The 26,158-nt window shown below is 36.8% G+C and overlaps 6 protein-coding genes across 8 annotated transcripts; 3 read left to right on the top strand and 3 right to left on the bottom strand.

Moving 5' to 3' along the window:
* The first annotated feature begins 195 nt into the window (after positions 1-195).
* LOC104776217 (cyclin-dependent kinase B2-2-like) lies at positions 196-2,693 on the top strand. The gene is made up of 8 exons (XM_010500245.3): positions 196-938; positions 1,185-1,326; positions 1,412-1,473; positions 1,578-1,689; positions 1,814-1,907; positions 2,001-2,070; positions 2,156-2,294; positions 2,388-2,693. The coding sequence occupies exons 1-8, from the start codon at positions 691-693 to the stop codon at positions 2,481-2,483; spliced, it is 963 nt and encodes a 320-aa protein (XP_010498547.1). The 5' UTR covers positions 196-690; the 3' UTR covers positions 2,484-2,693.
* Positions 2,694-2,703: 10 nt separating this feature from the next.
* On the bottom strand, positions 2,704-4,717 carry LOC104776216 (protein PIN-LIKES 1-like). Its single transcript, XM_010500244.3, has 10 exons — positions 4,559-4,717; positions 4,391-4,470; positions 4,163-4,287; positions 3,957-4,078; positions 3,711-3,848; positions 3,524-3,616; positions 3,337-3,437; positions 3,207-3,259; positions 2,933-3,118; positions 2,704-2,852 (listed from the first exon to the last, which is right to left on the bottom strand). The coding sequence occupies exons 1-10, from the start codon at positions 4,691-4,693 to the stop codon at positions 2,728-2,730; spliced, it is 1,158 nt and encodes a 385-aa protein (XP_010498546.3). The 5' UTR covers positions 4,694-4,717; the 3' UTR covers positions 2,704-2,727.
* Positions 4,718-5,475: 758 nt separating this feature from the next.
* On the bottom strand, positions 5,476-10,302 carry LOC104776215 (DEAD-box ATP-dependent RNA helicase 45). Of its 3 annotated transcripts, XR_015595396.1 has the most exons (6): positions 10,158-10,302; positions 6,435-10,071; positions 6,273-6,287; positions 5,779-5,857; positions 5,602-5,691; positions 5,476-5,503 (listed from the first exon to the last, which is right to left on the bottom strand). XR_015595396.1 is itself a non-coding variant. In XM_087508714.1 (4 exons), the coding sequence occupies exon 2, from the start codon at positions 9,961-9,963 to the stop codon at positions 6,436-6,438; it is 3,528 nt and encodes a 1,175-aa protein (XP_087364840.1). In that variant the 5' UTR covers positions 9,964-10,071; positions 10,158-10,302; the 3' UTR covers positions 5,719-5,857; positions 6,273-6,287; position 6,435. The 3 variants fall into 3 exon arrangements, 2 of the variants coding, with proteins under 2 accessions (XP_087364840.1, XP_087364839.1); XM_087508714.1 differs by lacking the exons at positions 5,476-5,503; positions 5,602-5,691 and having other exon boundaries at positions 5,719-5,857; XM_087508713.1 differs by lacking the exons at positions 5,476-5,503; positions 5,602-5,691; positions 5,779-5,857 and having other exon boundaries at positions 6,091-6,287.
* Positions 10,303-11,678: 1,376 nt separating this feature from the next.
* LOC104776213 (AT-rich interactive domain-containing protein 6) lies at positions 11,679-16,038 on the top strand. Its single transcript, XM_010500232.3, has 14 exons — positions 11,679-11,983; positions 12,226-12,595; positions 12,721-12,854; positions 12,950-12,989; positions 13,362-13,414; positions 13,508-13,553; positions 13,803-13,895; positions 14,369-14,491; positions 14,578-14,626; positions 14,705-14,768; positions 14,941-15,007; positions 15,127-15,177; positions 15,477-15,569; positions 15,666-16,038. The coding sequence occupies exons 2-14, from the start codon at positions 12,263-12,265 to the stop codon at positions 15,759-15,761; spliced, it is 1,242 nt and encodes a 413-aa protein (XP_010498534.1). The 5' UTR covers positions 11,679-11,983; positions 12,226-12,262; the 3' UTR covers positions 15,762-16,038.
* A 3,355-nt stretch (positions 16,039-19,393) lies between these two features.
* On the bottom strand, positions 19,394-21,094 carry LOC104776212 (AT-hook motif nuclear-localized protein 27). The gene has a single exon (XM_010500231.2). It carries the CDS (start codon positions 20,547-20,549, stop codon positions 19,602-19,604), a length of 948 nt encoding a protein of 315 aa, XP_010498533.2. The 5' UTR covers positions 20,550-21,094; the 3' UTR covers positions 19,394-19,601.
* Positions 21,095-24,135: 3,041 nt separating this feature from the next.
* Positions 24,136-24,891, top strand: LOC147946698 (uncharacterized). The gene has a single exon (XM_087507211.1). The coding sequence runs from the start codon at positions 24,136-24,138 to the stop codon at positions 24,889-24,891; it is 756 nt and encodes a 251-aa protein (XP_087363337.1).
* The last annotated feature ends 1,267 nt before the right edge of the window (positions 24,892-26,158 follow it).

Below are 26,158 nucleotides of genomic sequence, written 5' to 3'. Positions count from 1 at the left end.
TAAGGAAAACATAAATAAAATATATTTTGGTGTATTTTTGTAATAGATGAAATGGCTCATCTGGGTGGCATATCATAACGATTGTATTGTCATGTTAGTAGTTTGTTAATTTTTAATTAAAAAAACATTTTTAAAAGAAAACAAGACTGCATAGATTGTAAGTATCGCATATCACATATATACGGTGCATTTTCCTTTTTTTTTTTTTTTTTTTTTTTATGTTATGAAGTGTTACAGTATTGAAGGAAGAATTCTTGAATGATATATATTAATAAACGTAGAGGGGGCCAGGGTGGTGGTCTAAATAATAAAAACAAAAAAATAATATTTTAAGAAAAATGAAAAAAATAATCAAAAAAATAAAAAATAAATATATTTTAAGAAAACCCCTTAAGCATTTTATACTTATTAAAAAAAAAAAAATAGCAAGACTATTATATCGATATTTCCATGTCACATTAAAAAAAAAAAAAAAACTTTTTTTTGTCTTAAAGCATTAGTGTGTGTGGGTGTGACGCTCCGGTTTTTGAATTTTGAACTATAATCAACCGTTGTAAAATTTAGGGAAATAATAATAATAAAATATCTCCTTCCTTATTTAAAACCATTTCTCTTCTTCTTCTTCCCCAAAACAAAATCTGAGAGTTCTTGATATCGATTTGATTAAGAGAGAGAGAGAGAGAGAGAGAGATGGAGAACAACAACAATGGAGGAGGAGGAGTGAAACCTGCAGTTTCAGCGATGGAAGCATTCGAGAAGCTAGAGAAAGTAGGCGAAGGTACTTACGGGAAAGTGTACAGAGCGAGAGAGAAAGCTACAGGGATGATCGTTGCTTTGAAGAAGACTCGTCTCCATGAGGATGAAGAAGGCGTTCCTCCCACTACTCTTCGCGAGATCTCTATCTTGCGCATGCTCGCTCGTGATCCCCACATCGTCAGGTACATTTCTCTCTCATTCATTGGGGTTTGTTATTTATTTTAGGACTCAATTTTGGATTTTCTAGGGTTTACTCCCTATTCAATTTCAGGACTCTGTTTCAATTTCTAGGATTTCTAGGGTTTTGCTAATTTTTTTGCTAGTGCTGCGATCGATATGAAATGGGTTGTTCAATTGTGACTAGAAAAATGTCAAAAGTGGAACCTTTTGTGATTATCTTCTTCTTCTTCTTCTTCGTCTTCGACCAGGTTGATGGATGTTAAGCAAGGAATAAACAAAGAAGGGAAAACTGTACTCTACCTTGTTTTCGAGTATGTTGACACTGATCTCAAGAAATTCATCAGAAGCTTTCGTCAAGCTGGACAGAACATTCCTCAGAACACTGTCAAGGTTTTTGATTAAGCTTCTCTCTTCTTCTGTGCGATAAGCAATCATCCCCTATTAAGCTAAAAGAAACATGTCTCTTGAATTGCAGAGCTTGATGTACCAGTTATGCAAAGGCATGGCTTTTTGCCATGGTCATGGAGTGTTGCACAGGTACAATATTGTCTTTGTTCTTTTTGAGAGAACAATCAACGCCTTTGAGTAAAACCTATTTGGAGATGGATCACTGATCTTACTTTCTCTTGGTTTCGTTACAGGGATCTTAAGCCTCACAATCTCTTGATGGACCGAAACACAATGACCCTTAAAATAGCTGATCTTGGATTAGCCAGAGCCTTCACTCTCCCAATGAAAAAATATACACATGAGGTATAATTTATTTAAGTCTTTGTTGATATAATAACGTTAGTCCTGTTTCCATACTAGTGTCTTAGTTTGTCTGGGGTTGTAACTAATGATGTTTCTTCTACTCCCATGATTCACTTTGCAACAGATTCTAACTCTATGGTACAGATCTCCGGAAGTCCTTCTTGGAGCAACCCATTACTCAACTGCAGTAGATATGTGGTCTGTTGGCTGCATTTTTGGTACTAATTCTTCTCTTTTAGTTCCATTGGTTTTCACTTCAATGTCAATACTGCAAGAACTAACAGTTACATTGGTTTCTCTTTTATTTGTAGCTGAACTCGTGACCAAGCAAGCAATCTTTGCTGGAGACTCTGAGCTCCAACAGCTCCTCCGTATTTTCAGGCAAGTCTTTGTGTTCTTCTTCACCTTTCTCTAGCGCACAGACATGACGTTCGCATACTCACTTGCTTTTTCTGTGGAAATTTAGGTTGCTGGGAACACCAAACGAAGAAGTGTGGCCTGGAGTGAGCACACTCAAGGATTGGCATGAATACCCACAATGGAAACCGTTGAGTCTCTCCACAGCTGTTCCAAACCTCGATGAAGCCGGACTTGATCTCTTATCTGTAAGTCCCCAATGTCTAACACAGACCTTGCCTAGTATAGACAATCACCCAGGCCCATAGCTGATAGTAATATGCGTTAATCTTTGTGCACAGAAAATGCTGGAGTACGAGCCAGCAAAACGAATCTCAGCTAAGAAGGCTATGGAGCATCCTTACTTCGATGATCTACCTGACAAGTCTTCTCTCTGAGGCTCTTTTTATGAACTCTCAATAGGATCTTTTATTCCATCTTTGTCCTTGCTTGTCTCAAGCATTTTTCTGCTTTCTTAGGATGATTGAAGTTTTAATATTCCCTTTTGATTGGGTCTCTATTCCCAATCGTATAACCCCACCAAACCTTTTTAACAATGAAAGAATACATCAATTGCTCTAATATTTCAAATTAGCGAGTTTTGCAAATGTTGCCCGTTTGTGTATGTGTGTGTGTGTGTGTTCAGGCTACAAGCCACATAAAGAATGTTGGCCAGACAGTGAGAGAAACCGAAGCCAAAGCATAAGACCAGAATAGAATCACAGAGCATTCGCTTTCTCCTGACCCAAATAGTTGAGTGATTGTACCTGCCAAAAAAGGTCAAGTGTGAGTCTATAAGAAAGACAGTATGCGTTTTTGTAGTAACTCTTGAGTCTGAAGAACAAACCAAGATTCATTGCCGCTGGAACGACATACTGAAGTAGAAGAATAAACTGGTAGAGCGGTTCAGATGTAACCAAACCAAAGTGGTGAGCTCCTTGTACTATTAAAACACCTAATATTGGCAGTAAAACGTAACGCACAACCACCACACCTACGATAACTGACTTTTGCATTCCTGAACCTCTCAGACCTGTGATTATTGAAAGAGGTGCAAAGATTTAAGGTTTTGTCATTTGAAAATAAGTTTTTGCCGCTATTATATATTCTTGTTTATTTACCTTTGAGAAGGTTTCCTCCTACAACCAGAGTCAGAAGAGGAATTGCCCCATCCCTTCAAGAAATTAAGCTACTCAAGTAAGCACTGATTATCACAGACGAGTGAGATTTTAATATGTTGTAGAAGAATACCCCAATAAAGATACTGAGTCCTCAATCACTCTGAGTGGAGCTGTGTCGCCAACTAGTAGCTTCCTTAGTATAGGATTTAACCCAACTGCAAGCGCGATAAGCTAAAGAGAAGGTGGATTAGATGCTTAACTAGTATATACATACAGATGATAGTACTCTTTTGAATCAAGGGAACATTGAAACAAACCGCTGCAATAGTTGAAGGAGCAAATATTGTTCGTAGATTGATTCTCTCTGCTGCAGAACACACTCTTTGCTTGACCTTGCTCCATGTCCCAACCTTGTCACATATACAAATGCTCTCAAAAATCAGTAAGTGGAAGCAACAAATACACTCACGAGAATATAAAAGGAAAAGGTCAGACTGAGATCACCTGTTCCCCAACTTCAACTTTGGGAGAAATCAGTGGCATTGTAGATAAGGTACTACGGTTTATTGCGGTTTCTCCAGCTGGGTGTGCTAGCATCCGCATAAGATTGTATACATAAGTCCATATGTAAATGGCTCCAATCTGATACACATCAAAAGAATCTTTTGACTTCTATTGGCATTTAAAACATCCAGTATAATAAACCTTTAGTAGAGAAGCATAAGGAGTACTAAAGAAATGGTGACATACCGCCATTGAGAGTGCAATATAACCAAGTCCATATTTCTCACAACTCTCTGAATCTCCAAAAGGACTTCCCTTTTCATTACATATAGCTGGGATGATAATGAGTGGCATGTTTCCCAAATTCCCTGTTGGATTTGTACAGTGCCATCACTGATTGATTAGATAAATTCATGAATGAAACAAGTTTAGTAGGATGACATCAAAGTTACCAGCAGCACAGCAACCAACAATGATGCCACGGAGATGCGAAGGAGGTTTAGTGATTTTGATAACAATCCAACCAAGAAATGAACCAATGATGAATGTTAACAACACATTGATTGGCATAAACCACCTGAAAGTGCATGCCCCATCAAAAATTAAAGATTTCAAGATTCACATGTCATTGTCAGCACTAAGCAGAAAAGAAAAATCAGTTCTCTGAATCAAGAACTTACATTTTCACCATGCTTTCGTACGTAATAGTAGAAGCCAAACTGCTTGCAACAAGTGAAGGACTAAACACATAGAAAACTATCTGTTACGTAAAAAACCAAAACAAGAAACTCAGAAGAGACCTCTCATAATCGTTTCGATGTTACGTGACGAATGAATAATTAAAAAACTGACGTTGTTGAGATTCTAGCATCTTGATTGAGAATGTTAACTCGATCCATAGCCAAGTAAAATCCGATTCCTGTTATCATCAGAATCTTCGCAACTGGTATCGACGAGGTTATGAACAGATCCAATAGCCTCATTGTTATCGATCGTCGCTTTGTGATCTGATACTAAATACCAGAACAAAATGCTTTTAACAGAAATCAAATTACGAAAAAACATTCAAGATCGTTTCGATGATGATGATGTTAACTTACGGAATTGAAACAATTGGAGAAATCGAAAGGGAATAAAGATCGATCGTGTTATTCTCTCAAGCTAAGAAACAGAGTATCAAAACGTAAAATCCAAAAGATGTTTAAGAGAAGATGAAAAACTTGGGAGTGGTAGTGGTTCTCTCGCACACTTTGCTTTGCATGGCCTCTCACCGGTTCTAGTTTTATTAGTTAGTTAACTACCACAAAAGGTAATATAGTATTCCGTTATTTATGATATCAAAATAACTTATAACATTGTGAGTGAAATCAAGTTCTAATTTCTTGAAGTGATTTTGTTTTAAGACGCCCATGCTATTGCCGTGTTATATAACAAAAATCATAGAAAACCTCACTTAAAACATACAAGCATTAAACATGATGAGCTATCAACTTTAGTATCATGTATGTTTCGCAAGTTTTTATTTCAGTGCATTGAGAATTGTGGTAACATTGAAGTAAATATATTAATAATAAAGTACACAAGTGTCCAATAATATTTTCTGATTGTATTTCCAATATTCTAGTTTTGCTGATTTGTTACAAAGACATTGCTAGAGTTGTGCATTGCCGTATCTACGCTTTATATGTTTCATTTTTCGATAAAGGTGCGGTCACAAAATGACTTCGGCCAACCCCACAACCTTTCCTTTTAGATCATCATCACATAAGACAAAATCTGTGTTACCTATTTCACTGTTTCAAAACCATTAATCCACAAAACATAAAATCGCATACGAGAGTTTTTAACTTGAGAACTATTTTGAACAACGATCCGATGTTTGACTACATACCGAATGCAACATCACCTTTCTACCCGTTACTCAGAAAGCATCCTTCAGCGTTAAAGTCAGTTGAGACAATCCCCGGAACTATAATTCTCTCTAAGAGTAGTGGTTAAGCAGATATAGACACTGAGAATTATAGACAAAGCATCCAGACACCAAAACCGAATAAGCTTCAAGTCTTACCCATTGGAGAGGTACAAAAGCTTTGACCTTCTCTATCAGAAACATTACATGTCATCTCTCCACGAGCTTCATGTTTCCCCTGCAGGAAAGATGTTAAAAGCTGTAAAAGGGCAGATTGATGCAACAAACAACTGTAGTGCTGTTCGATTCACGGGTAAAGCCAAACACAAAAAACTGCATCATACGAATAAGATTTTACCGATCCTTTTACAGCCACCACGCGGTAATGCGCATTAGCAAACCCATCGGGGCCATTGTACAAACATGACAAAGAAAAAGAGAATAAAATTAAAAGACGAAAGAGTTCCAGGATGAGAAACAACAAGCATTCATTATTCAATAGCAATAATACTTGATGACCATAAAGAAGTAAGGAATGTCACACCAAGTGTAAAAAAATTTAGCAAAGGTGCAGAGATTGTAGTTCACAACACCAATCAATAATACTTGTTTAATAAAACTCTCAGTGATTTGAATCCCTTATAATCACGCACCTCATGGTTGGCTTCCTGTTAAAAGAGAGAAACTAAGATCCATAAGTCTGAACTTGAGATTAAAATATGTAAGAAAGAAAGAACATATGGAAGGCTTGAGCATAGCATTTAACCTATATTTACAACCCAAGATTGTAAATTAGATTAGAATTCTCGACTTACATTATATCACCGAGTATCTGCCGGGTTGTGCTCCTCCAGGAAGTGACATGGCCTGATTTGTAATGTCTTCAAGAACACGCTTGAGTTCAACTTTTGCTGTCTTAACAGATTTTTCAGAAGGCCCTTCAATGAACAAGTAGAGTTTGCGTTCCCCAGGTCCAGGGATTCGTCCTTGTGGATAAAACTGACCTCTAGTGGTAATGGCGGCTCCAGTCCACTCTGATATTGGACCCAAAGTTTCTTTGTGGGTGACCTTCCAGCGAGCATTCTGTGGGAAATCATTGATTTCGAGTTCTGCTTCATAGTGTTCAGGCATTGCATCAGCTTGAATCTTTGCTAGGTTATGTTGCAAATTCATGGCAGCAACCATGGCTGCAGCACGGCCTGCCCCATCACTAGGATGGCCAGGAACAGTATTAAGTGGAAGGACACCTGGCCCGGCGTGAAGCCCGCCACCATTTGGCAGTAACTGGTTAGCGGTCACAGGAGCATTCACGGGAATAGCAGCTTTAGCAGCAGCAGCAATGGCGGCTATCTGAGCAAAAGTAGCCTGCTGCTGTGAAATCTCACCACCACCTGCCTTTCTTACAACATCATTCTCATCTTCTGAGTCAGACTTGTCTTCCTCAAAGCCATACTCCTTCGCTTGTGCTTTCTTTGCTGCTTTCCTAACTTCTTCCTCCTCTTCGTTAAATTTAAAGCCACTACCACCATAGCCAGTTCCATGAGCTTGCTCAATACCCTGTTTCACTTTCGCCATGAAACCATCAGCAATTGCTTTCAGATCAGCAGGCACTGGCTGCTCAGAAAGTTCCAGGGCCTTGACCAAATCTGGTGCATATTTCGCATCATCCTCAGAGATAAATGTCACAGCGCAGCCTTTCCGCCCTGCCCTGCCTGTCCTGCCAACGCGATGTACATAGTCTTCATAGTGGTTCGGTGCATCAAAGTTCACAACCAACTCGAGCTCTTTCACATCTAGACCCCTAGCCGCAACACTTGTGGCAATCAACAAATTACAGACATTGCTCTTAAAATCAGATATAGTTGATTCACGATCAGTCTGATCCTTACCCCCGTGAAGAGATAGACAAGGATAACCTTGTTTAATCATATCCTTAAACAAGGCATCACACTTTTCCTGCGACTGCACGAAGATCAGAATTTTTCCTTTCTCATACCATTCCCCAAGAAGTTCCAGAAGTCTAAAGAACCTATCACTCTCCGGTCTGACTTCAACTAACTGAGTTATATCTTTATTCACAACACTCCTTCCACCAACCTGAATTTCTACAGGCTTGTTTAAAACTTTACGTGCCAAGGCTTCAACTTGGCGAGGAAAAGTGGCAGAAAAGAGCACAGTTTGACGTTCAGGTCGAATGTTCTGAATAATACGAGTAATTTGGGGCTCAAAACCCATGTCAAACATACGATCAGCTTCATCCATTACTAAGAATGTGACCCTTCGCAGATTAGTGATTTTCCCACTGCTTGTACAAAGGATATCAATCATTCTGCCCGGAGTGCACACAACAATCTCAGTACCTCGCTTAAGCTCACTAATTTGCTGGGCAACTCCTGATCCTCCATAGACAGGTACACATCTTATACCCAATGGCTTAGAAAACTTTCTGATATCACTGTGAATCTGCTGAACAAGCTCCCTAGTAGGTGCCATTACAAGCCCAATTGGCCCTTCGCCAGCATCAACGGGAGGCTGATCTTTGATATGCCGAAGCATTGGCAAAACAAAACCAAGGGTTTTACCTGAACCGGTTTTTGCAACCCCAATGCAGTCTCGACCACTCATGATGATAGGGAGTGCTTGTGTTTGAATAGGCATTGGCTTTTCATAATTAAGCTTCCTCATAGTATCCAAAATTTTGGTGGTTAGCCCAGTCTGGTGCCAAGACTTAATGGGTCTTGGAACATCTTTTCCATGAACTTTCAGCTCCAATTCCTTTCTGTAAGCGTTAACTTCTTCTTGTGTCATCCTAGATATATCCTTCACTTCGATATAGAAGTTCTTCCGGAAAGGTTCATACTCTATTTTTGAATGGTCAACAAGGGACAATTTCTCTGCTTTTGTCTTCTTTACTCTCTTCATGAACTCCTCATCGTCTTCATCTAAACTTGGATCATCATCATCCTTTGGTTCTGAATAATCAGAATCAGAATCTTCACCTTGAATTATCCTACCCAGGGCCTTATTAAAACCTCTCTTTGGCTGGTCACCACTTTCCCCATTCATTTTAGAATCCACAATACCATCATTCACTGCTGGGGGAGGAGCACTATTGCTAAGCTTCTCAACCTCTGGTAATACCATAGTATTCATAAAAGCATCTAAAGGATCAATCTCCTCTTCGTCTGCAGCTCCGTCACCTCCACTCTCAGGGACAGTAGTAGCAGTCTCATTCTCCAAGTCTACCATCTTGGCATCTCCACCATTTTCAGGATTAGTGTCCCCATCAATATCCATTTCTGTATCTGATTTTTCATCCGGATGGCCTTCATCATCAGATTCTCCATCAAGAGTCCAAGCCTTACCGGCCTTGGGCTCTTTACCATCTGCATCACCCTTACTATCACTTTCAGCTTCCTCCTTTTTTCTCTTCAATTCTTGCCACTCCTGAACTCTTCTCCTCCGTTTTTCCACCTCCTCATCCAGCTTCTTCTGCTCATCCTCTAGTTCTTCTTCTCGGGTTTTCTTCTCTTTCTTTTCACCATCCTCCTCGACACTCTTTCTCCTTGGACTATCTCCGTTGCCATCTGCATGCCTGCTGGATCTACCAACACTCTTTTCACGCTCTTTCTCCTTCCGTTCTCCGCTATCTCTTCTTCTACGCTTCAAGTCACGCTTGACATCATCATCACTCTCTTCATTGCCAACCTCTCGTGACCTTTCCCTTTCCCGGTTCCTCCTACTACCCCTTTCTTTCTCACGCTCTCTCCTATCCCTCTCAACATCTTCCCGTTCCCGCCTCTCTCTTTCTTTCACTCTCTCCTTCTCCCGCTCTTCTCGTTCCCGTTCCCTTCTCTCTCTATCCTTCTCCCTTTCTCTTTCCTTCTCCTTTCTCTCCTCCCTCTCTCTATCTCTATCCCTTTTACGATCTTTGCCTCTATCTCTCTCATGTTCTCGATGTCCTCTCTCCCTCTCCTTGGATCTGCGTTTATTATCCCTCTCATCATCTTCTTCATCGTCCTCATCAGAATCACTACTCTTCCTTCTCTCAGACCGTCTCTTAGCCCTCTCCTTATCCCTCCGTCTCCGCTCCCTCTCCTTCTCTTTACGCTTCTCCCTCTCTTCATCATCATCATCATCTCTACCGTAATCATCTTCAGAATCACTACTCTTAACTCTCTCAGACCGTCTCTTCCGTCTATCCTTCTCCCGGCGCTTCTCCGAACCCTTATCCTTCTTCCGCTCCTTACTCCGATCACGATCTCGCCGATTCATCTTCAAATCATCCTCCTCCTCCTCTAAATCCATATCTTCGCTCCTGTACTTAGATTTCTCTTCCCCCATTCCTCAATTGAGCTCCAACACCACAAATCCGGATTGAAAACCACGCAGATTCAATGTAAAAATCAACGAAACCCAATGACCCACCGCGAGATTAACGCGTACGCAAATCTGATTTCAGAGTCAAAAGAGTGAGGAGAAGGAATGCAAAACCAGATTTAATGGAACAGTGAACAAAACAAGGTTGAAAAGCTTACACAGATAAATCTCCGATGGAGAAGAAGACGAAGCTAAGGGAGAAGATTCGAGAACGTCGGAACCCTAAACGTCTGGTGGATGATAAATTGTTTGCTAAAATACTGACTGAGATGGCGGTTTTCCTTAAATATTTATTATGTTAATAACAGAAAATAGCCGACCTGATTTGGATCCATATGGAGCCCATCTTTTACAAGACGATTTTAGTAATCTGTTTAGACCTTAAAGCCCAAAAGGAGAGATGTCGGCCTTTTATTATTTTTTTTAGGAGTATAATTTTTCAAAAATACAGTTTCGCAAAAAAAAAAAATTAAAAAAATTTAGTAAGCTATTTCCTAATATATAGCATTTATCTGAAAATCTCTTAAATATGGAAGAAACTTTTTTTTTGTGGACTATCAATAGTCAATACTTGGTATATATGCAAATATGAATTAGTTATATTGACCAAGACTATAATATTACTAGTCAAAGATTAACAATATAAAAATTACCAAATAGGGTTAACTTATTAAATCTTTTGATTGTTTTAAAAATAAAATATATAAACTTGGCAAGTAAAATTTTAAAAAATTACTATTAGATCATAGATATTAAACATATAGTAATATCAAGTTGTCGACAAAAAAATTCATCTCATGATATAATCAAACGTATTAAAATTTTTTTTGATAAGAATTACAAGTTTTAGAAAAGAAACAAATAAATTTTTAAATTTCAGAAAGATTTTGATAAAACTTGATATATATTACGTGTTTTTGGAAGCTTTTACGTGTTTACAATGTTCGAATACTGTTAACTGACAATCAAAAGATCAAATGTTTTGGATACTATAACATGTATTTAATACAATTTCTACGTGTTTTGAATTTGTTTTACGTAACTACGATGTCAAAATATATTTATCTTACATCAAATCATCAATGTCTAAATCTATAGTATATGTGTACCTTGTAAAAAGTATTGTTTACATCCTTTCACTTAAGATGTTGTTTTCACATTTTAACTCTAAATCATGAAATCATATCCCAACATCATACATCACTCAATCTAATTACTAATTCCAATCATCTGAACCTAAACCACCGGTTTATTAATAATCGTTGAAACTCAGTCACCACCAAACACCCAACTTCTTCTTCTTCTTCTTACTCAACCCATATGTGTTTTAAATTTAATACATTTTTGTCCAAAGCATATGAAAGAAGAGTTAGTTCCACTTTTTGAAAAAAATGTGCATAACAATTTTTAAAATGGATTAGTCCTAACATAATTCTCTATATACTGTACGTGTGTCAATCATTGCAGCCAGAATCTAACATAAATTTTTTCGTCGTTATTTACTTATAGAGTTTATATAGCTGTCCCAACAACAATATAAAGGAACAAGATCTCTTTTTTTTTTTTTAATCAAAATTTTCCAAAAATAATTAACAAAATCTGAAAACAATAATAAATACAAAAAGAAACAAATCTTTAGTGTTTACTTTTTTTTTGGTGTAAAAAGTAAATAAAAAAATAAAAGTTCTGGCGAAGTCTCTGTGTCGCTCAGCAGTTTCGAGTTTAATCACATCCATCTCTCTCTCTCTCTCTCTCTCTCATCTTTTAACCATTGACATAAGATTTTTTTCTTTTTTCTCCTCTTTCAAATTCTGTCCCTTCTCTCTCTCTCTCTCTCTCTCTCTCTCTCTCTCCCTGCTGCTGCTTCTCTCTACCCTGTATCTTCTTCTTCCTATTGCTTTCAATTCCTCCGCCAGTAAACCCTAGCGCGCCGCCGCCGGAGGTTTTTGCGTTCTCATCCCGTTTCGCCGTCGCTTCAGAACAGGCAAGCAACTTTTTTTATTTTTATGCGGCTCTCCTTATTTTCTGGAAGCTTTTCGGGTTTTTATCAGCTTGGTTTGATTAGTCTCGAGTCTGTGAAGCCTATGGTTTCCATGCGGCGGAGAAATATTTGTACTTTTTTTTGGTTTTATCCTGAATCGCCAATAGTCATTTACAGTGTTTTTATCTTCATGATTTTGTATTCGATTTTATGACGCTTGTCTCGCTGTGACCTGACTACTCCAGAACAAAAATAAAAATAAAAAAATCGAAGCTTTTTAAGATGGCGGATACCGAAATGCACGAGCAAGATGCGTATTTTGGTGAGGAAGCTGACCTTGTTGACACCCAATATATAGAGGAAGACCCTTTGGAGACAGGAAACTATCAAAACCCTAGTGAAACCCCCCAGCCCCTTCTTCTCGGGGTTCCTCTGGAGAGTGATGCTCATTTGGCTAATGGAGGTGGTCAGGTTAATGGTCATGGGGTGAATGGTGATGTTGGAGTTGTTGACCGCTCTGAAAGGAAGACTCGTAAGATGCACATGTTGAGTCCTCCTAAGACTGAAGATGAGAATGCCAAAAAGCGCAAGTCTTGGCTGCTGAGTGATTCTGAGGTAATAAACTATATTAGTGTATTCTCAGGATTTAATGCCACCTTTTTGTTATTGAAAGAAAGGAGCTTTCTGGTGAAATATTCTTATGGTGATTATTCTCTTACTAGTTCATCTTTTCTCTACAGGCACTGGGAACTGATGAGGCAGGGACACCACAAGAACAATTGATGTTTCTAAGAGAATTGGAGACCTTTCACAAAGAGCATTTCCTGGATTTTAAAGCTCCTAAGTTTTATGGACAACCTCTCAACACCCTCAAGTGAGTTGTTTGAAATTATTGCTTTTGTTTGTAAATGAACACATATAGCTCGTTCATCAGTGCCTGACTTTTGCATGTTTTATTATGCTATGTAGGCTATTTCGAGCAGTCACTAAGTTAGGTGGCTATGAAGTGGTAACTATCCCAAACCATATCATTTTTAGTTCGTCAGTTAAACTTTCTAGTTCATTTAAGTTGGCTTGTATGATGTTCACCTACATTCTATTTTCTTGGGCTGTGGATTACATATGAACTGTATATGGTACTAATATTAAATCGGTAAGTGAACTGATGATAAGAGTATATAACCATCTGACTTTCCAGAGATGAGATTTTGTTTTAACTTTAAGGGAATTAATTATGCAGGTAATATTTAAAGAATGTTTGACATGTTGTTGGGAAACTGATTTATTTTATTGTTGTTGGTATTATATATCCAATGTTTTTCTGAATCTTCCTGGAATTTTTCTTATGGTCTTCAAAATTCTTTTTGTCATGGTAATGTAGGTCACCACATCTAAGCTGTGGCGACAAGTTGGAGAATCCTTCCATCCTCCCAAGTATGGCTGATGTTTCCCTTAGACTCTCCATTAGTCTTTGCCGATTTTGATGCTTATCTTTTTCCACATTTGGTTAAACGATCTTTTTTTCAGGACATGCACAACAGTCTCCTACACATTCCGTGTTTTCTATGAGAAGGTGAGTTTATTATGCATAAGTATCATATATTTTATCCTGTCTCTGTTTACTTATCCACTTCAGACTATTTTCACCTTGTGCTTCTTTTTGGTATGGTGTGTTATAATAGTTAGTTTGGTGTTTTGTCTTGCCTAGGAATGGCAGTTTATTTTGAACCAGTTCTTTTGACACTTTGAATGCAGTGATTCTTTTATTTATATCTTAACATATATAGGTACATTATGATTATTATCTATTCTTCAATTGCAGGCACTTTTGGAGTATGAAAAGTATTTAAGGAAAAATGGTGAGCTTAACCTTCCTGGTCCAACATTGATTCTGTCGTCCAACAGCGAAAAAGAGGTAAAATTTCACTTAAAAATGTGGCTTTTATGCTTTTGGATACTATTGAATTTAAGAAAAATTGGGTTGATATGGAAAGTTCGGATGAAGATATCAACTCGATCTAGCAGCATGAAACTTTAAGAAAACTATCTACTTGTTAATCTACTGTGGGAAGGGGTATTATACGTATAAATATTGTTGACACTGAGGGAATGGGAGCTTAAGAGTCATTTTCAGCATTTATTTAATGTAGAAAGGAGTTCTAGAATGTGCAATACCAGCTAAACCTGTTAAACTCTACTATCTGCGATCTGACTGAATAAAAGCTGTAGCCTTTTTGTGTCTAATATGAAAAGCCATATGAAATCCATGTGCATAGCCCCTGTAAATTACCATATGAGTTCCAGAGATCCTAAATGAAAGTTCATGCGCCTCACTTATTTCCCTTCTCCATGTTTTTTTTCTCCCCTGATATAAGGAATTTGATGTAGGCAAGTAGCTATCATGGTTCTGGATCAGGCAGGGCAAGAAGAGATTCTGCAGCTCGTGCTATGCAAGGTTGGCATGCACAGCGCCTTGGTGGATCTGGAGAGTTTACTGCGCCTACTGTTAAGGTTTCACTTCAAACCTTACTGCACATTGTGATTCCATTATGCAGAGTTTTGTCCTGAACCAGGATGATGTTCTCCTATTGTTTCAGGATAAGGGCTTAAACTCGACCCCAAAGCATAAGAAACTCAAAAGCATTGGTAAAGAGATTTCTCAAGGCGTTTGCTATTTTTGTAAATCGGGGTAGCTTAACATTTTGTTTTAAACGAATTCTTCAGGAATGGAGAAACACAAAACACTAACTAGCATGGACCTTGTTGTTTCGAATGAAGCTGACAAACAGTTACGGAAAGCTAATTCTCTCCTGCGTATTTGCAAGTCTTAGATAGTTATATCAATTTTTTGTTTCTTCGTTCAATTGCTCTGTACAGTAGTGGAATGAAAAGAGAACATTTTCTTCAACCTGAATATATTACGGTATATTGACATTAAGGTTTCTTTTTTGTCGTGATAGGTCGGTTGCTGAGGTTGTTGATGTTGGACCCCTTGCAGATTGGGTGAAGATAAATGTCAAAGAAACTGTGAGTAAACTTCTGCCAACGGCTAAGGAAACGCCAAAAATTTGCTAACTAGATGTTTGTTTCCAATAGGAATTCTTACCAAATCTGTGTATTTTTTTTTTTTATTCATGAATTCACAGAAGGATTGCTTTGAGATATTTGCCTTGGTACCTGGACTTCTTCGCAAAGAGGTGAGCAATTTTTTGCAACCCTGTCTCTGTAAAGCTACTTGAAAAGTCTTTGTCTTTGAATTTTGTATGAATGCATAGTACTGTGGCAATACACAGTAAGCACAAAGATATTTGTTAGGTTACCGAAGCAGTTCTGTTTTGACTGTATTTTCCTACGATATTAATATGAAGCAGCAGAGATAGTTCGCAGTTTTTACCGTTGGTTTCATAATCTCAGTACACAGTTTCGTCGGCAATAAGTATTTACTGGTAAATCATTATAAGTTTCCAATTCTTGAACATAAGTTGTCGTTTCCCAGGTTCGAATTCAATCAGATCCCGTGGGAAAGGTGGTGATAACAGGCGAGCCAGAGCAGCTTGACAATCCTTGGGGCATAACACCCTTCAAAAAGGTAAAAGTTTGTTATATATTCCAAGATGTTTCGATTAAGAGAGACCTGTGTATCAAAACTGAGAAGCGTCCTGTCATTGTGGTATGATTTCACCAGATTGTCGACTTATCAGCAAGGATCGATCCGCTTAAGACATCTGCAGTCATGAGCATGCACGGACGGTTGTTCATACGAGCTCCGTTTGAGCAGTGATGAGTAAGCTCGGCAGTTGTTCTTAGTGTATTTTAGGAATTCACATGTTTCAGAACCACATTGTTAGGCGACTGAAGCAGTTTTGTAACTGTGATTTGTGTCTCAATACTGAATTTAGGAACATGCAAACAAACATCTGATGTTACTGTAAGATTTCTGTTTTGTAAAAGTTGAGATTAGTAGGAGATGCTGCTCCATATCTTGAGTTTAACGCCATTTAGGATGCAGCCAACAGTGATGATTTTGATCCCAAATTGGAGTGATATGCTTTTTTTCATCTATGTGTTTATATTTGTATGGATAGATTTTACCTATCCCATCTACTAGTTCTAATATATTTCTAGATTCTCATGCTTTTCATTTTTTTCTTTTTCAAAAAGTTTCTTGAGATGATTTGTATTCAAAAAGTGAAAGTATGCAATTTTGGGTGGTGCATACAGTATTATTAAAGGGATAACAATAACAACAACAAAAACTGATTGACAATTCCATAAATCTAAAAGCTAATGATTGTTCTTTCGGGAACATATGATTAAGATTATAAGAATAAAGTGGATGAATTGTTTTTAATATCTGTATCATGACGAATTTTTAAGGTTCAAAATTGTGAAGTCCAGTCTAATGTTAGACATCACGAAAATACTGCAGGTGCAGGCACGGGTTTATGAGAATGCCTTCCAATTCAAGGGGGCATTTAGACAAAAATATATTGGTTTGGTCTAAACAATGTTCATCTTACAGATAAAATAACATGATTAGTTGATTACATATATAATACATATTTTATTCACTACTTAAATATTAGTAATTCTGGGTCTGAATGGTAACTGCGGTCGGGGCGGACAAATCCGTCTGCGGACCAGACCGCCCAGTTCTAAGTGTGGACAATAGACCACAGCAGTCTAACTCTATTTGTAAAGAAAAACGGTCCGCAGTTAGTCCGCTGCGGTTTTGTTTCTGTTTTTTGTAGACCGCACCACTATGGACTACACATGATGAATGGTAAATAAAAAGCGGTCTGATTCGCAGATGGATTTGTCCGCCCCAACCGCTGCAACCATTCACACCCTCTGTCTCTGTGTATGTGTGTGTGTCTTGAAAAAGTTCAGAGTGATTAAAGTTCGTTATTATGCTAATTCTCAACTTGGTGTAGCTCAATTGCATGTAAGGCACATGACATGACCGCATGGGAATTTGATAATGTCTACAACTACGATGCTTTTTCTCTCTACATGCTCCAAGCCCCCCCCAAAAAAAAAAAAGGCATATGAAATTACAAAAATATGTCTTGATGTTTCATCTTACTTATTTAGGCAAAGATAAAACAATTTTTACTGGAAAAAACATCTGATAACTATAATAGTTATTTTTATTAACTACGTACACTAGTTTACTAAGAACTGTAGTTTGTGAATTAATCTGCAATTTGTTCCATGACGGTTAGTTGCCAACAAAATTAAACATTCATTTTACATTACTAGGTACTAACCAGCGCTATATGCGGAATAAATCAATTTAAATAAAATATTATGAGTAAAATTATTATTTGAGATTTAATATTCGTTTGTATAAAACAAAATATGTAAGTAAAGTTTTTTCGTTTATTCAAATTTGCGTTTCTTTTCTGTAAAATACGTTTCACCCGTGAAATATTTGAATTTGGAAAAGAATTTTAAGATGGTGTAGAAAGTTTTGATGTCTTTTTGTGTTTCTAAAAATCAAATTCATAAATCAAAATTAAAAGAGAGTTGGGTTTTAAAAAAATTTCTTGTATTGATGTATTGGTTAACTTTTTATATTTCGTTTTATTGGGTTTTAAAAAAAATTCTTGAAATTACATTTAAACTATCTCGTAAAAAAAATTAAAGAAGTTATATTACTAATTTGCTTAAGCTTTCCTTTTTGTTCCTAGCTAATAAATTTGTCCCTAGGGAATTGGAACATTCCTCTTTTTCACATATCTTGGTAATCAAAACCCAAATTTTGTTATGTTGCGGCAGAGAGTCTTACTTAACTGACACTACAAATGATTCATGTCCATTGTTTGTTAGTCTTCCCATGTTTCAAGTTCACTAATTTGTATGTAACCGACGACGTACGTGAAATAACATTTACTTCATGTTACTTCTATGCTGTAACGGTTGTCTTTATTAACCAATGGGTCCAATACCTTTGCTAACCCCCCCCCCCCCCCCCCCAAGCAATATTATATGGCTCAATAAATGGAATAAAGATGAATAGCTATGAAAAATAAAAGAACTAATATTTTACCCAATTTTTTTTGCATAATTGCAAAAGAATATGTTTCTATGAATTTGTTTATATATTTTACAGTGGAATGTACGATGATGATTCCATTCTAATTAACGAATATCATTAGATTTTAGCAGAATAATATAGATTTGCATGCTTCATTACTAAATATTTTTATCTCTAGTTAGACAATTTGCACTTTTCATGTCCTTGTTCCAAAATTATTTCACTTTCTAGTTTTTCTATCAATATATATGAAGAACCACGTTTTGTAGTGGAAGAACACGAAAATGAGAATACATAAACCGGTACAAAACCATAAATCTATCTGAACTGTTGCTTGAGAGATAGATTCTTCATATACCAGCCAAAATCAAGAGGTTCGAAATCTTAAACAAAAACTACGTTTGTAACATGAACAGTATATATGTGACCTACAAAATTTTTGCTTAAAGCTACTTGTGATCATCAGGTGTTGTTAGGTTACATTTTACAACTCTCTTATAGAAAAGATCGGACCGGTCTAGCTAACTGAAGCATTGATGCATGTATTTTATGTAGGGAATGCAAGTAACTTTTGTGGTCGAATGAAAAACATATTGGCATGGCCATTACCTCCAAGTATACATGCATGTCGTATTTGTAAAACACAGTTTAGACAACTCTCTAAACGCTAAATATTTCTAATTGCCGTGATTTTCTTCTCCTAGATAGTAAGACAAGGTGAGAGTTCGCTTAGACGGTCATGTCCCTTAACGATTTCAGATAGCTATTTACACATAGTCAATCGAATTTAAATGTTCAAACGGCTAAAGTATACGTTATAAACAGTTAAATGATTAACTACACCATTTAGATACACTACGTTTCGATCAATATGTGGGCTAATTCCTAACATTTATAGATAAATATTACACTGAAGTTGAGATCTTTAACGGTTTATGCGGTTTAAAAGATGCTATACGAATATATAACTACAAAATTTAGGTAAATGCACTAAACATTTTAATCAATATGTACACTAAGTTTAAAGTTTTGACCTCATAGCTATATATTACATTGAACTATTGAATTTGTGAACAAAAGTTATAATTAATGAATGTTATGAAAAATATTTGCGTCCTAAGGCGTTATATTATATTAGACTATGATTTTGAAACGTAATGTAGAATAAACTTATATAGATATTGCAACTTCCGAGATGTACCCACAGATATACTTCATCATCAAGAATAAGTCGTGAAGCTCAAAAAAAACTTAAAAGGAATAATGAACTCATTAATAAATAGACCTATACATCTATCAAATCGAGCTAATTATAATAACACTAATAAGGTATACTGCAGCACGAAACCCTAGCAATGAATAAAAGAAAGGCATACATGATATGGAGAAGTTTTACTAACAGCACGAGCAACAAAAATATGCATTTCTATAACATCTATAAAAGATGAGAAGAAAAGAAAAATAGGAGAAATCAAATATGCATATCAGCTGCTAAACATTAAACACCAAAGATCCCAAAAGAGAAAGACGACTCCACAAGATGATAAAAACACATAAATTTCCGGAACATTTAAAATTCGATTAAAAAGGTGGTCTTGAAGGTGTTCCAGCTCCCCATCCAAGCAAATGAGGATCACCAGAAAACCCATAACCACCCACATTACCTCCTAACTGTCCCTGACCGGTCACGCCTGACGGAGGCGATGCTGAGGGAGCTTGCTGCATCTGCGGTGGTCCTCCTCCTCCCCCTCCGCCAGCACCAGCACCTTCTTCTTCTTCCTCTTCCATTGGTAGTCTCTCGAAAACCGCATTTGAGAACGAAGCAGCCATTAGTATAACTGGAGCTGATGCAATAAGCGGAGCCACCACGCTTCCTCCAACAACCTGACCTTGCCCACCGGCTAGAAATATTGACAAACCACCTGCACCAGGCGGCGCAGGAGGTGGCAAAACAGTCCCCGTTAGTGAAAGAATCTCAAATCTTCCATGTAAAGTCACAACTCCTCCTCCTCCTCCTCCGGACACACCACCACCGTTTCCGGGAGTGACTGGCTGACGGAGAGTGACGTTAGAAACGGTGCCGTTCCCTCCTAAAACGGAGACGCCTCTCCCTCTCCGCCTAGCGTAAGTGGAAACACTCTCAACTATATCAGCTCCGGGAGATACTTCAAGGACGTGAGATCTAAGCGCGTTGGGGCTGTCACGGGTTACTATGATCGGTGGCTTTGCTTTGTTCTTAGATCCTGGCGGACGTCCACGTGGACGTTTCCCGGGTGTTGAGCTTGATGTATTCGGGTCTGAATCGGGTCGACCCTGTTGATGATGATCCTTGTTTGAGTGTTCAGATTCTCTTGAATCATCCGACGGTTGCTGTTGTTGTTGTTGTTGTTGCTGCTGATGCTGATGATGATGCTGGTCAATAAGATTGATTCCACCCTGCGGTTGAAGGTGCTGGTGGTGAATCTCCGGTCTGAAGAGGTTATGAAAGTATCTAGAAGCTCCACCGCCTTGCTCGTAACCTCCTTCCATCGCCGGCGCATCTACTAATTCCCGCTCCCACCACTGCTTATTCGCCAGCTCAAATCAATTTCTTGATTCTTGATTCTTGATCCTTCTCGCTCATATATTGCGGAGGTGAAGAGAGAAACAAGAAAAACTCAGATCGAGAAGTCAAAACTCAGGATTTTGAGGAACTAATAGAGAAAGCATTAAGGTGTGATCGGTTACGCTAGCCGACAAAACTATAGAAACAGACCAAGAACAGAACTAAACTAAAGACTAAGCAAAAGATGAAGAAAGAAAAAAAGAAATAAAGGTGACTTATGTTAAATGATCTCTTTTAGAAGTCTCAGGAAAGGTAAGAGGAAACCCTAGTTGATTTAGGGCAAGAGGAAGAAGCAGTTTCTTCTTGCATACGAGTCGTAATTTAGTGACTCTGATGTGCTCTGGAGAAAAAAAGGAGAGAGAAGCTTGAGATTCATGTGCGACTCTGCAATAAATTGTTGGTCCTCTCCTTGAACGAGGAAAGTAAAAGCAAAGACATACACCGAGAATTTAGCGGAGAAACAGTCCCCTTTTATTATAATATCAATTAATTTAATCATATTAACAATTATTATTACGAATAATACTCATGTTTTTTTTTGAAGTTTATTAATACATATTCGCACAAGCCGACAAAAAAGTTTGTGTGTAAGTGGTTATCCTTACATAAGATCCCAAACAAAACTAGGGGTTCGTCACAGGTTTTCTTTGGCTCCAATCGGATATACTAAAAGAATGAAATTTTTTAGAATAAGTTTTTAATTTTGTGGGAAATTATTTAGAAGAGAATCAAAAGATAATCAAAACGTATTGTTAGTTAAAAAAAAACGAAAACGTATTGTTAGTTAAAAAAAAACGAAAACGTATCATGTTGAAAAAATTTCAAGTAGAAGTTGGTTGGGTACAAAGATATATATAAATCCAACATCCCCTTTAAAGCGCGTGAAAGTTATGTTTAAACGAAAATTATCTACTAAATATTACTGATCATGCTACTGAATTTTTTATGTTCTTAGTCACTAAAACGTTTTTCGTATAGAGGAAACTGACAAATACTATTTCGTCTTCTCTTTAATTTTAATGTACTCAAGCTTCTTTTATTCTAAAATTTAGTAATAATTTGCATCATCCTTACTAGGGCTCTAGTGAGTTCTATAAACAAAACGAAAAACTTTATTATATATACATATTCAGATAGTTTATATATATATACTTTCCTCAACTAATCTTGTAAATGGAGATTTGAATTAAATAACAAAACATAATTAGTAAAAACGGGTCCTTATCTTAGAGTATTGTACGTATATGGTTAGCAAATATACTACAATAAAGACGAACTCACGTTCTTCACTAAAACAAACGGATAGGAACAATCTTTAGTAATAAAAAAGAGAGGATTAGTCACTTTTAAGCGTTGCAGAACAATTATTGATTAACCTTTGCTTTATTGATTGATTATTAATTATTAATTTATTTCCAACTCCAGCCAATTTAGTTGTGTGTGTGTTTGTTTGTTTGCTATTACTAAACTATCTATAGTTGAGCTTGAACCCGAGCTAATTAGATATCAAAGAATCGATGTTCTTTCTAAAGTTTCCCACTTGTTACATCTGATATTTATTTATATCCACTTTTATTGTCATGGAACAGAGCATAAGCCGCATAACAAAGCACAATCAATCTAGATAATGTCCCTTTTATCATAATGAGATCTATATATTCATTCCTTTTAATATCGTAAGACGGAGTGGACCCTTTCTAATGATACGTTTGGAGAAAGTTAAATGATCCATTAATGTGAAAGACTAGTTAATAATGATCACAATGTCAAATTAGATGATAGGAGGAGTATTAGCATTTCCAAAAATAACTGATAAGTACTCTAATCTGATCCACACTTTCTCTAACATGAATATAACAACATACAAAAAATCAGAAAAACCCACTTTGACACAGATCTTTTTATATATATAGAAATCATTATACGTTTTTAATTATATAAAAATGAATATCGTCTTTCGTAGTTTTAATTTTTACAAAATATTGGATAATCCCTAAAACACTTACCAATTGCATCAACCCATCCAAATTATTGCATATTAATGTATTGAACTGGCTAATTAACTCGATCCGACCCATTAATGCATGACCTCACATCGGACCGTGACTGGTTGTCATAGTTTTTAACTGCACCCATATAGTAACACCTAAGCTCCTTCAACGTGGAGGCATGTGGCCTGAACCATGTGTGGGACCCGATCCTCAGTAGGAAAGTAGGAAACGGATCGGATCAAACCGTCCATCTTCATGGCATGCGGGACCCGCGGACCGTCGTTTTCATCGGCGCAACCTGGCGAGTCAGGGCTCGGTGCAATGTACTTGAACCGCACACGTTAGCTTGGTTCGCACGTGCACGGACAAAAATCACGTGCGGTCAAAATGTCAGAGCATGAAAGTGAAAGGCAAGCTGCGTGACCACGTGGAGGTGGTCGGAATCATCGGTACTTGGTCAATACCTTATCCAATCACAGTACTCCTCCTCCCGAATCTATCTAACTTACTTTCGCTTCTTTTGCCCGTATTTCTAGTTATCTCAAAAGCAAAAAAACGTACGTGAACTTTTGTTTGCGTATTTCAACTATGGAAAAATATAAGCTGGTCCAATTTGTATTTTATTATTATCTCATATCTGAATTGAAAACGAAATGTGTGCCATCATTCGAGAAATTTAGAAAATAAGCGGGAGGTGTTCAGTGCATATATAAAATTTAATCCCTACCGAGAGCTACACGCCAAATTAAGCAGTAAGCACATCATGCAAGTCTATAAACATGCGACTGTCCTAAGTTTACGTAGACGCTACTAGTCTAATTAAGACGGATGAACCCGATTTTCTCTAATTAATAATTTATGATATACTTTCTCTGTCTGAGAAAGATTGAAGTTTAGGATTTTACACACATATTAAAACAGAGGAAATATATGATTAATTTATTTTTCTGATGATTTTTGTTTTATTTATGACAATCTCATGATTTCTTTTTCTAATACTTTTTCACTTTCCCACCTTCCCACTTTTCCACATTTTTCTCAAGTGAAAAATTAACAAACATTTCGATCTATATATTTGAACCTTTCATATTCCTACTTTCCCACTTTCTTCTCAAATGAAGAATTAACAAAAAAAGAAAAAAGTAAAGACATGCAAACATTTCGACCCATATACGTGAACCTTTCATATTCCTCATTTATCACAAATTTTTAACTCCTAAACATCTAAACTGGAGTAACTAAAATTTTCAAACTTGGAACCACAATTATTTAACTCAAAAACAAAAAAATTAGGATGGAGCCAAAGTCACGTAACTCAATTTTTTTTATATACATGTCATAAAGTATTTAATGTTTTTAGTAACTTTAAGGAGATATTTAATTTTGAAGACATGAATCATGTTATTTATTTTAGTAGGATTATGATTTTATTTATAACATATTTTGTTCTTTTTGAAATATTGTGACAAGAGAAACCATATTAGAAAATCCTCAAGAAGCTCATGTTCGTAGGAAAGAAATGACAGATGGTGAAAAATTAAAGGTTTACCATGCTTTGTTGGAAAGAAGCAACAATGGAACATTGAAGAGGACCCATACAAGGGAAGTTGCTAATTTACTGTCTGTACCGTTGCTAACTGTACAACGAATTTGGAAGCTGGCTAAAGATATTCCTAATGGTGAAGTTGTTGATGTCTCGCATAAGAGAAATGGTAAATGTGGTGGGAAGAATATTGTGTTTGACCTTGATCGAATTGTTGATATTCCATTCAATCGACGGAAAACTTTACGGTCATTGACGGCTGCTTTGAAAATTAGTCGGACGACGTTGTGGCGATGTCTAAAAAGAGGGCTCATTAAACGACATTCAAATGCCATCAAGCCACGTTTGACGGAAAACAACATGAGAGCTCGACTGCAATTTTGTCTCTCCATGCTCGACAGAATTACTTTGCTCGGTCATCCGAAGTTTGTTGATATGCATAATGTTGTGCATATCGATGAAAAATGGTTTTATATGACAAAAAGGTCAGAAAACTATTACTTGCATCCCAGTGAAGAAGAGCCATATCGTACATGTCAAAGTAAAAACTACATCGGCAAGGTAATGTTTTTAGCTGCCATGGCTCGTCCAAGATTTGATAGCAATGGAAATGAGAAATTTTCAGGAAAAATAGGAGTTTTCCCGTTTGTTACAATGCAACCAGCTCAAAGACGTAGTAGAAATCGAGAGGCGGGTACTTTGGAGTTAAAGCCCATGACTTCCATCAAGTGAGAAAATATAAAAGATTTTCTCATTGGAAAGTTCTTCCAAGAATTCGTGAACGGTGGCCAAACTCACCTGACTCACCCGACTTGAATATTTTAGATCTTGGATTTTTTAATGCCATTCAGACACTACAACACGAGGTGTGCCCAAAGACGATTGAAGAACTTGTTTCTGCGGTGGAAGTTACGTTTGATGAATATCCTCCATATCTGGTGAACCGGATTTTTGTGACTTTGCAATCATGCATGCAAGAAATTATGAAAGTCCAAGGATCAAACAAGTATAAAATCCCACATATGAAGAAATCCATCCTGGAGAAAGAATTTAGTTTACCTTCACAAATTACTTGTGATCCTATTTTAATTCGAGATGTACTAAATTATTTAGATAATTGAGTTGTTGTTTTTTTAAAAATTATTATCTTATCCATCTCGAGATCTATTTTATACTGTAAGATTTTGTTTTAGTAGTTGACAAAAGGATTTTGTTTAAACTGAATTGATTACCATATTTTCTCAACACACGTTCATAACAAGAAGGAGAGAAATAAGGGAAACCAAAGAAACAAAGGAGTAAAATAAACAAAAGAAACCATAGAAGTAGGAAACAGACGAGACAAATTTAGAAACAAACCAAAATTACTAATAAAATCTAGGAAAATAAATCTTCAGCATAGCTAATATAGTGTCTTCGATTTCCTTCTCCGGATGGATCTCTCCTACATCTTTATAGAATAATTTATTCAAATCAAATGGACGCATGACCCTAGAGTTGGAATCGTGAATCTGATAAACACTCCTCGATTCTCTTTGAAGCGGTTGAAAGTTCTTGGCTTCTTGTTCTTCTTCACTATGAATCTGTTGAATATTGTTTGAATTGCCTTCTTCTTCTTGCTTTACTTCTTTTTTAGCTTCTTCATGATTCATTTTTGTTTTGAGAGAGAGAGACAAAGGATTACTAAGAAGAGGAAAAAATGAAATGGTAACTAATTTTTTTACTGATGACAAAAATAAATAGTGACGTTCAGTGGAATACGGTCGTTTCAGTTTTTTTGTCCAAAAGTACACTCCATACACATTCTACAATATCATTAATTATTAATTTCTTTGTCCAAAAATTTATTAAAAATATTCAAAACATCAATTTTTTGTGGGACAAAGAAAATGCTCTAAAACTTTAATTTTGCTCAGATAGAAAGAGTATATATGTATTACTGAATCGATACGTCCAGTTATTGTCACGTGAAATTCAATATTAAAACTTACTATAATTT

The sequence above is a fragment of the Camelina sativa genome, chromosome 3 (assembly GCF_030686135.1).
Source record: "Camelina sativa cultivar CO46 ecotype springtype chromosome 3, ASM3068613v1".
NCBI classification, from domain to species: Eukaryota; Viridiplantae; Streptophyta; class Magnoliopsida; order Brassicales; family Brassicaceae; genus Camelina; species Camelina sativa.
Note: the sequence above shows the minus strand (reverse complement) of the source record. Positions and strands in the feature narration are given on the sequence as shown.

Excerpts from the sequence above, each read along its gene's own strand:
- LOC104776212 (XM_010500231.2), bottom strand. The coding sequence starts at position 20,549 with ATGGAAGGAGGTTACGAGCAAGGCGGTGGAGCTTCTAGATACTTTCAT.
- LOC104776215 (XM_087508714.1), bottom strand. The coding sequence starts at position 9,963 with ATGGGGGAAGAGAAATCTAAGTACAGGAGCGAAGATATGGATTTAGAG.
- LOC147946698 (XM_087507211.1), top strand. The coding sequence starts at position 24,136 with ATGACAGATGGTGAAAAATTAAAGGTTTACCATGCTTTGTTGGAAAGA.
- LOC104776213 (XM_010500232.3), top strand. The coding sequence starts at position 12,263 with ATGGCGGATACCGAAATGCACGAGCAAGATGCGTATTTTGGTGAGGAA. Across the intron at positions 12,596-12,720 it reads GGCTGCTGAGTGATTCTGAG|GCACTGGGAACTGATGAGGC; the intron begins GTAATAAACTAT and ends TTTTCTCTACAG. Across the intron at positions 15,178-15,476 it reads CTGGACTTCTTCGCAAAGAG|GTTCGAATTCAATCAGATCC; the intron begins GTGAGCAATTTT and ends GTCGTTTCCCAG.
- LOC104776217 (XM_010500245.3), top strand. The coding sequence starts at position 691 with ATGGAGAACAACAACAATGGAGGAGGAGGAGTGAAACCTGCAGTTTCA. Across the intron at positions 939-1,184 it reads CGTGATCCCCACATCGTCAG|GTTGATGGATGTTAAGCAAG; the intron begins GTACATTTCTCT and ends GTCTTCGACCAG. Across the intron at positions 2,071-2,155 it reads CAGCTCCTCCGTATTTTCAG|GTTGCTGGGAACACCAAACG; the intron begins GCAAGTCTTTGT and ends GTGGAAATTTAG.
- LOC104776216 (XM_010500244.3), bottom strand. The coding sequence starts at position 4,693 with ATGAGGCTATTGGATCTGTTCATAACCTCGTCGATACCAGTTGCGAAG. Across the intron at positions 3,617-3,710 it reads AAGTTGAAGTTGGGGAACAG|GTTGGGACATGGAGCAAGGT; the intron begins GTGATCTCAGTC and ends ATATGTGACAAG. Across the intron at positions 3,260-3,336 it reads GACTCAGTATCTTTATTGGG|GGATGGGGCAATTCCTCTTC; the intron begins GTATTCTTCTAC and ends AATTTCTTGAAG.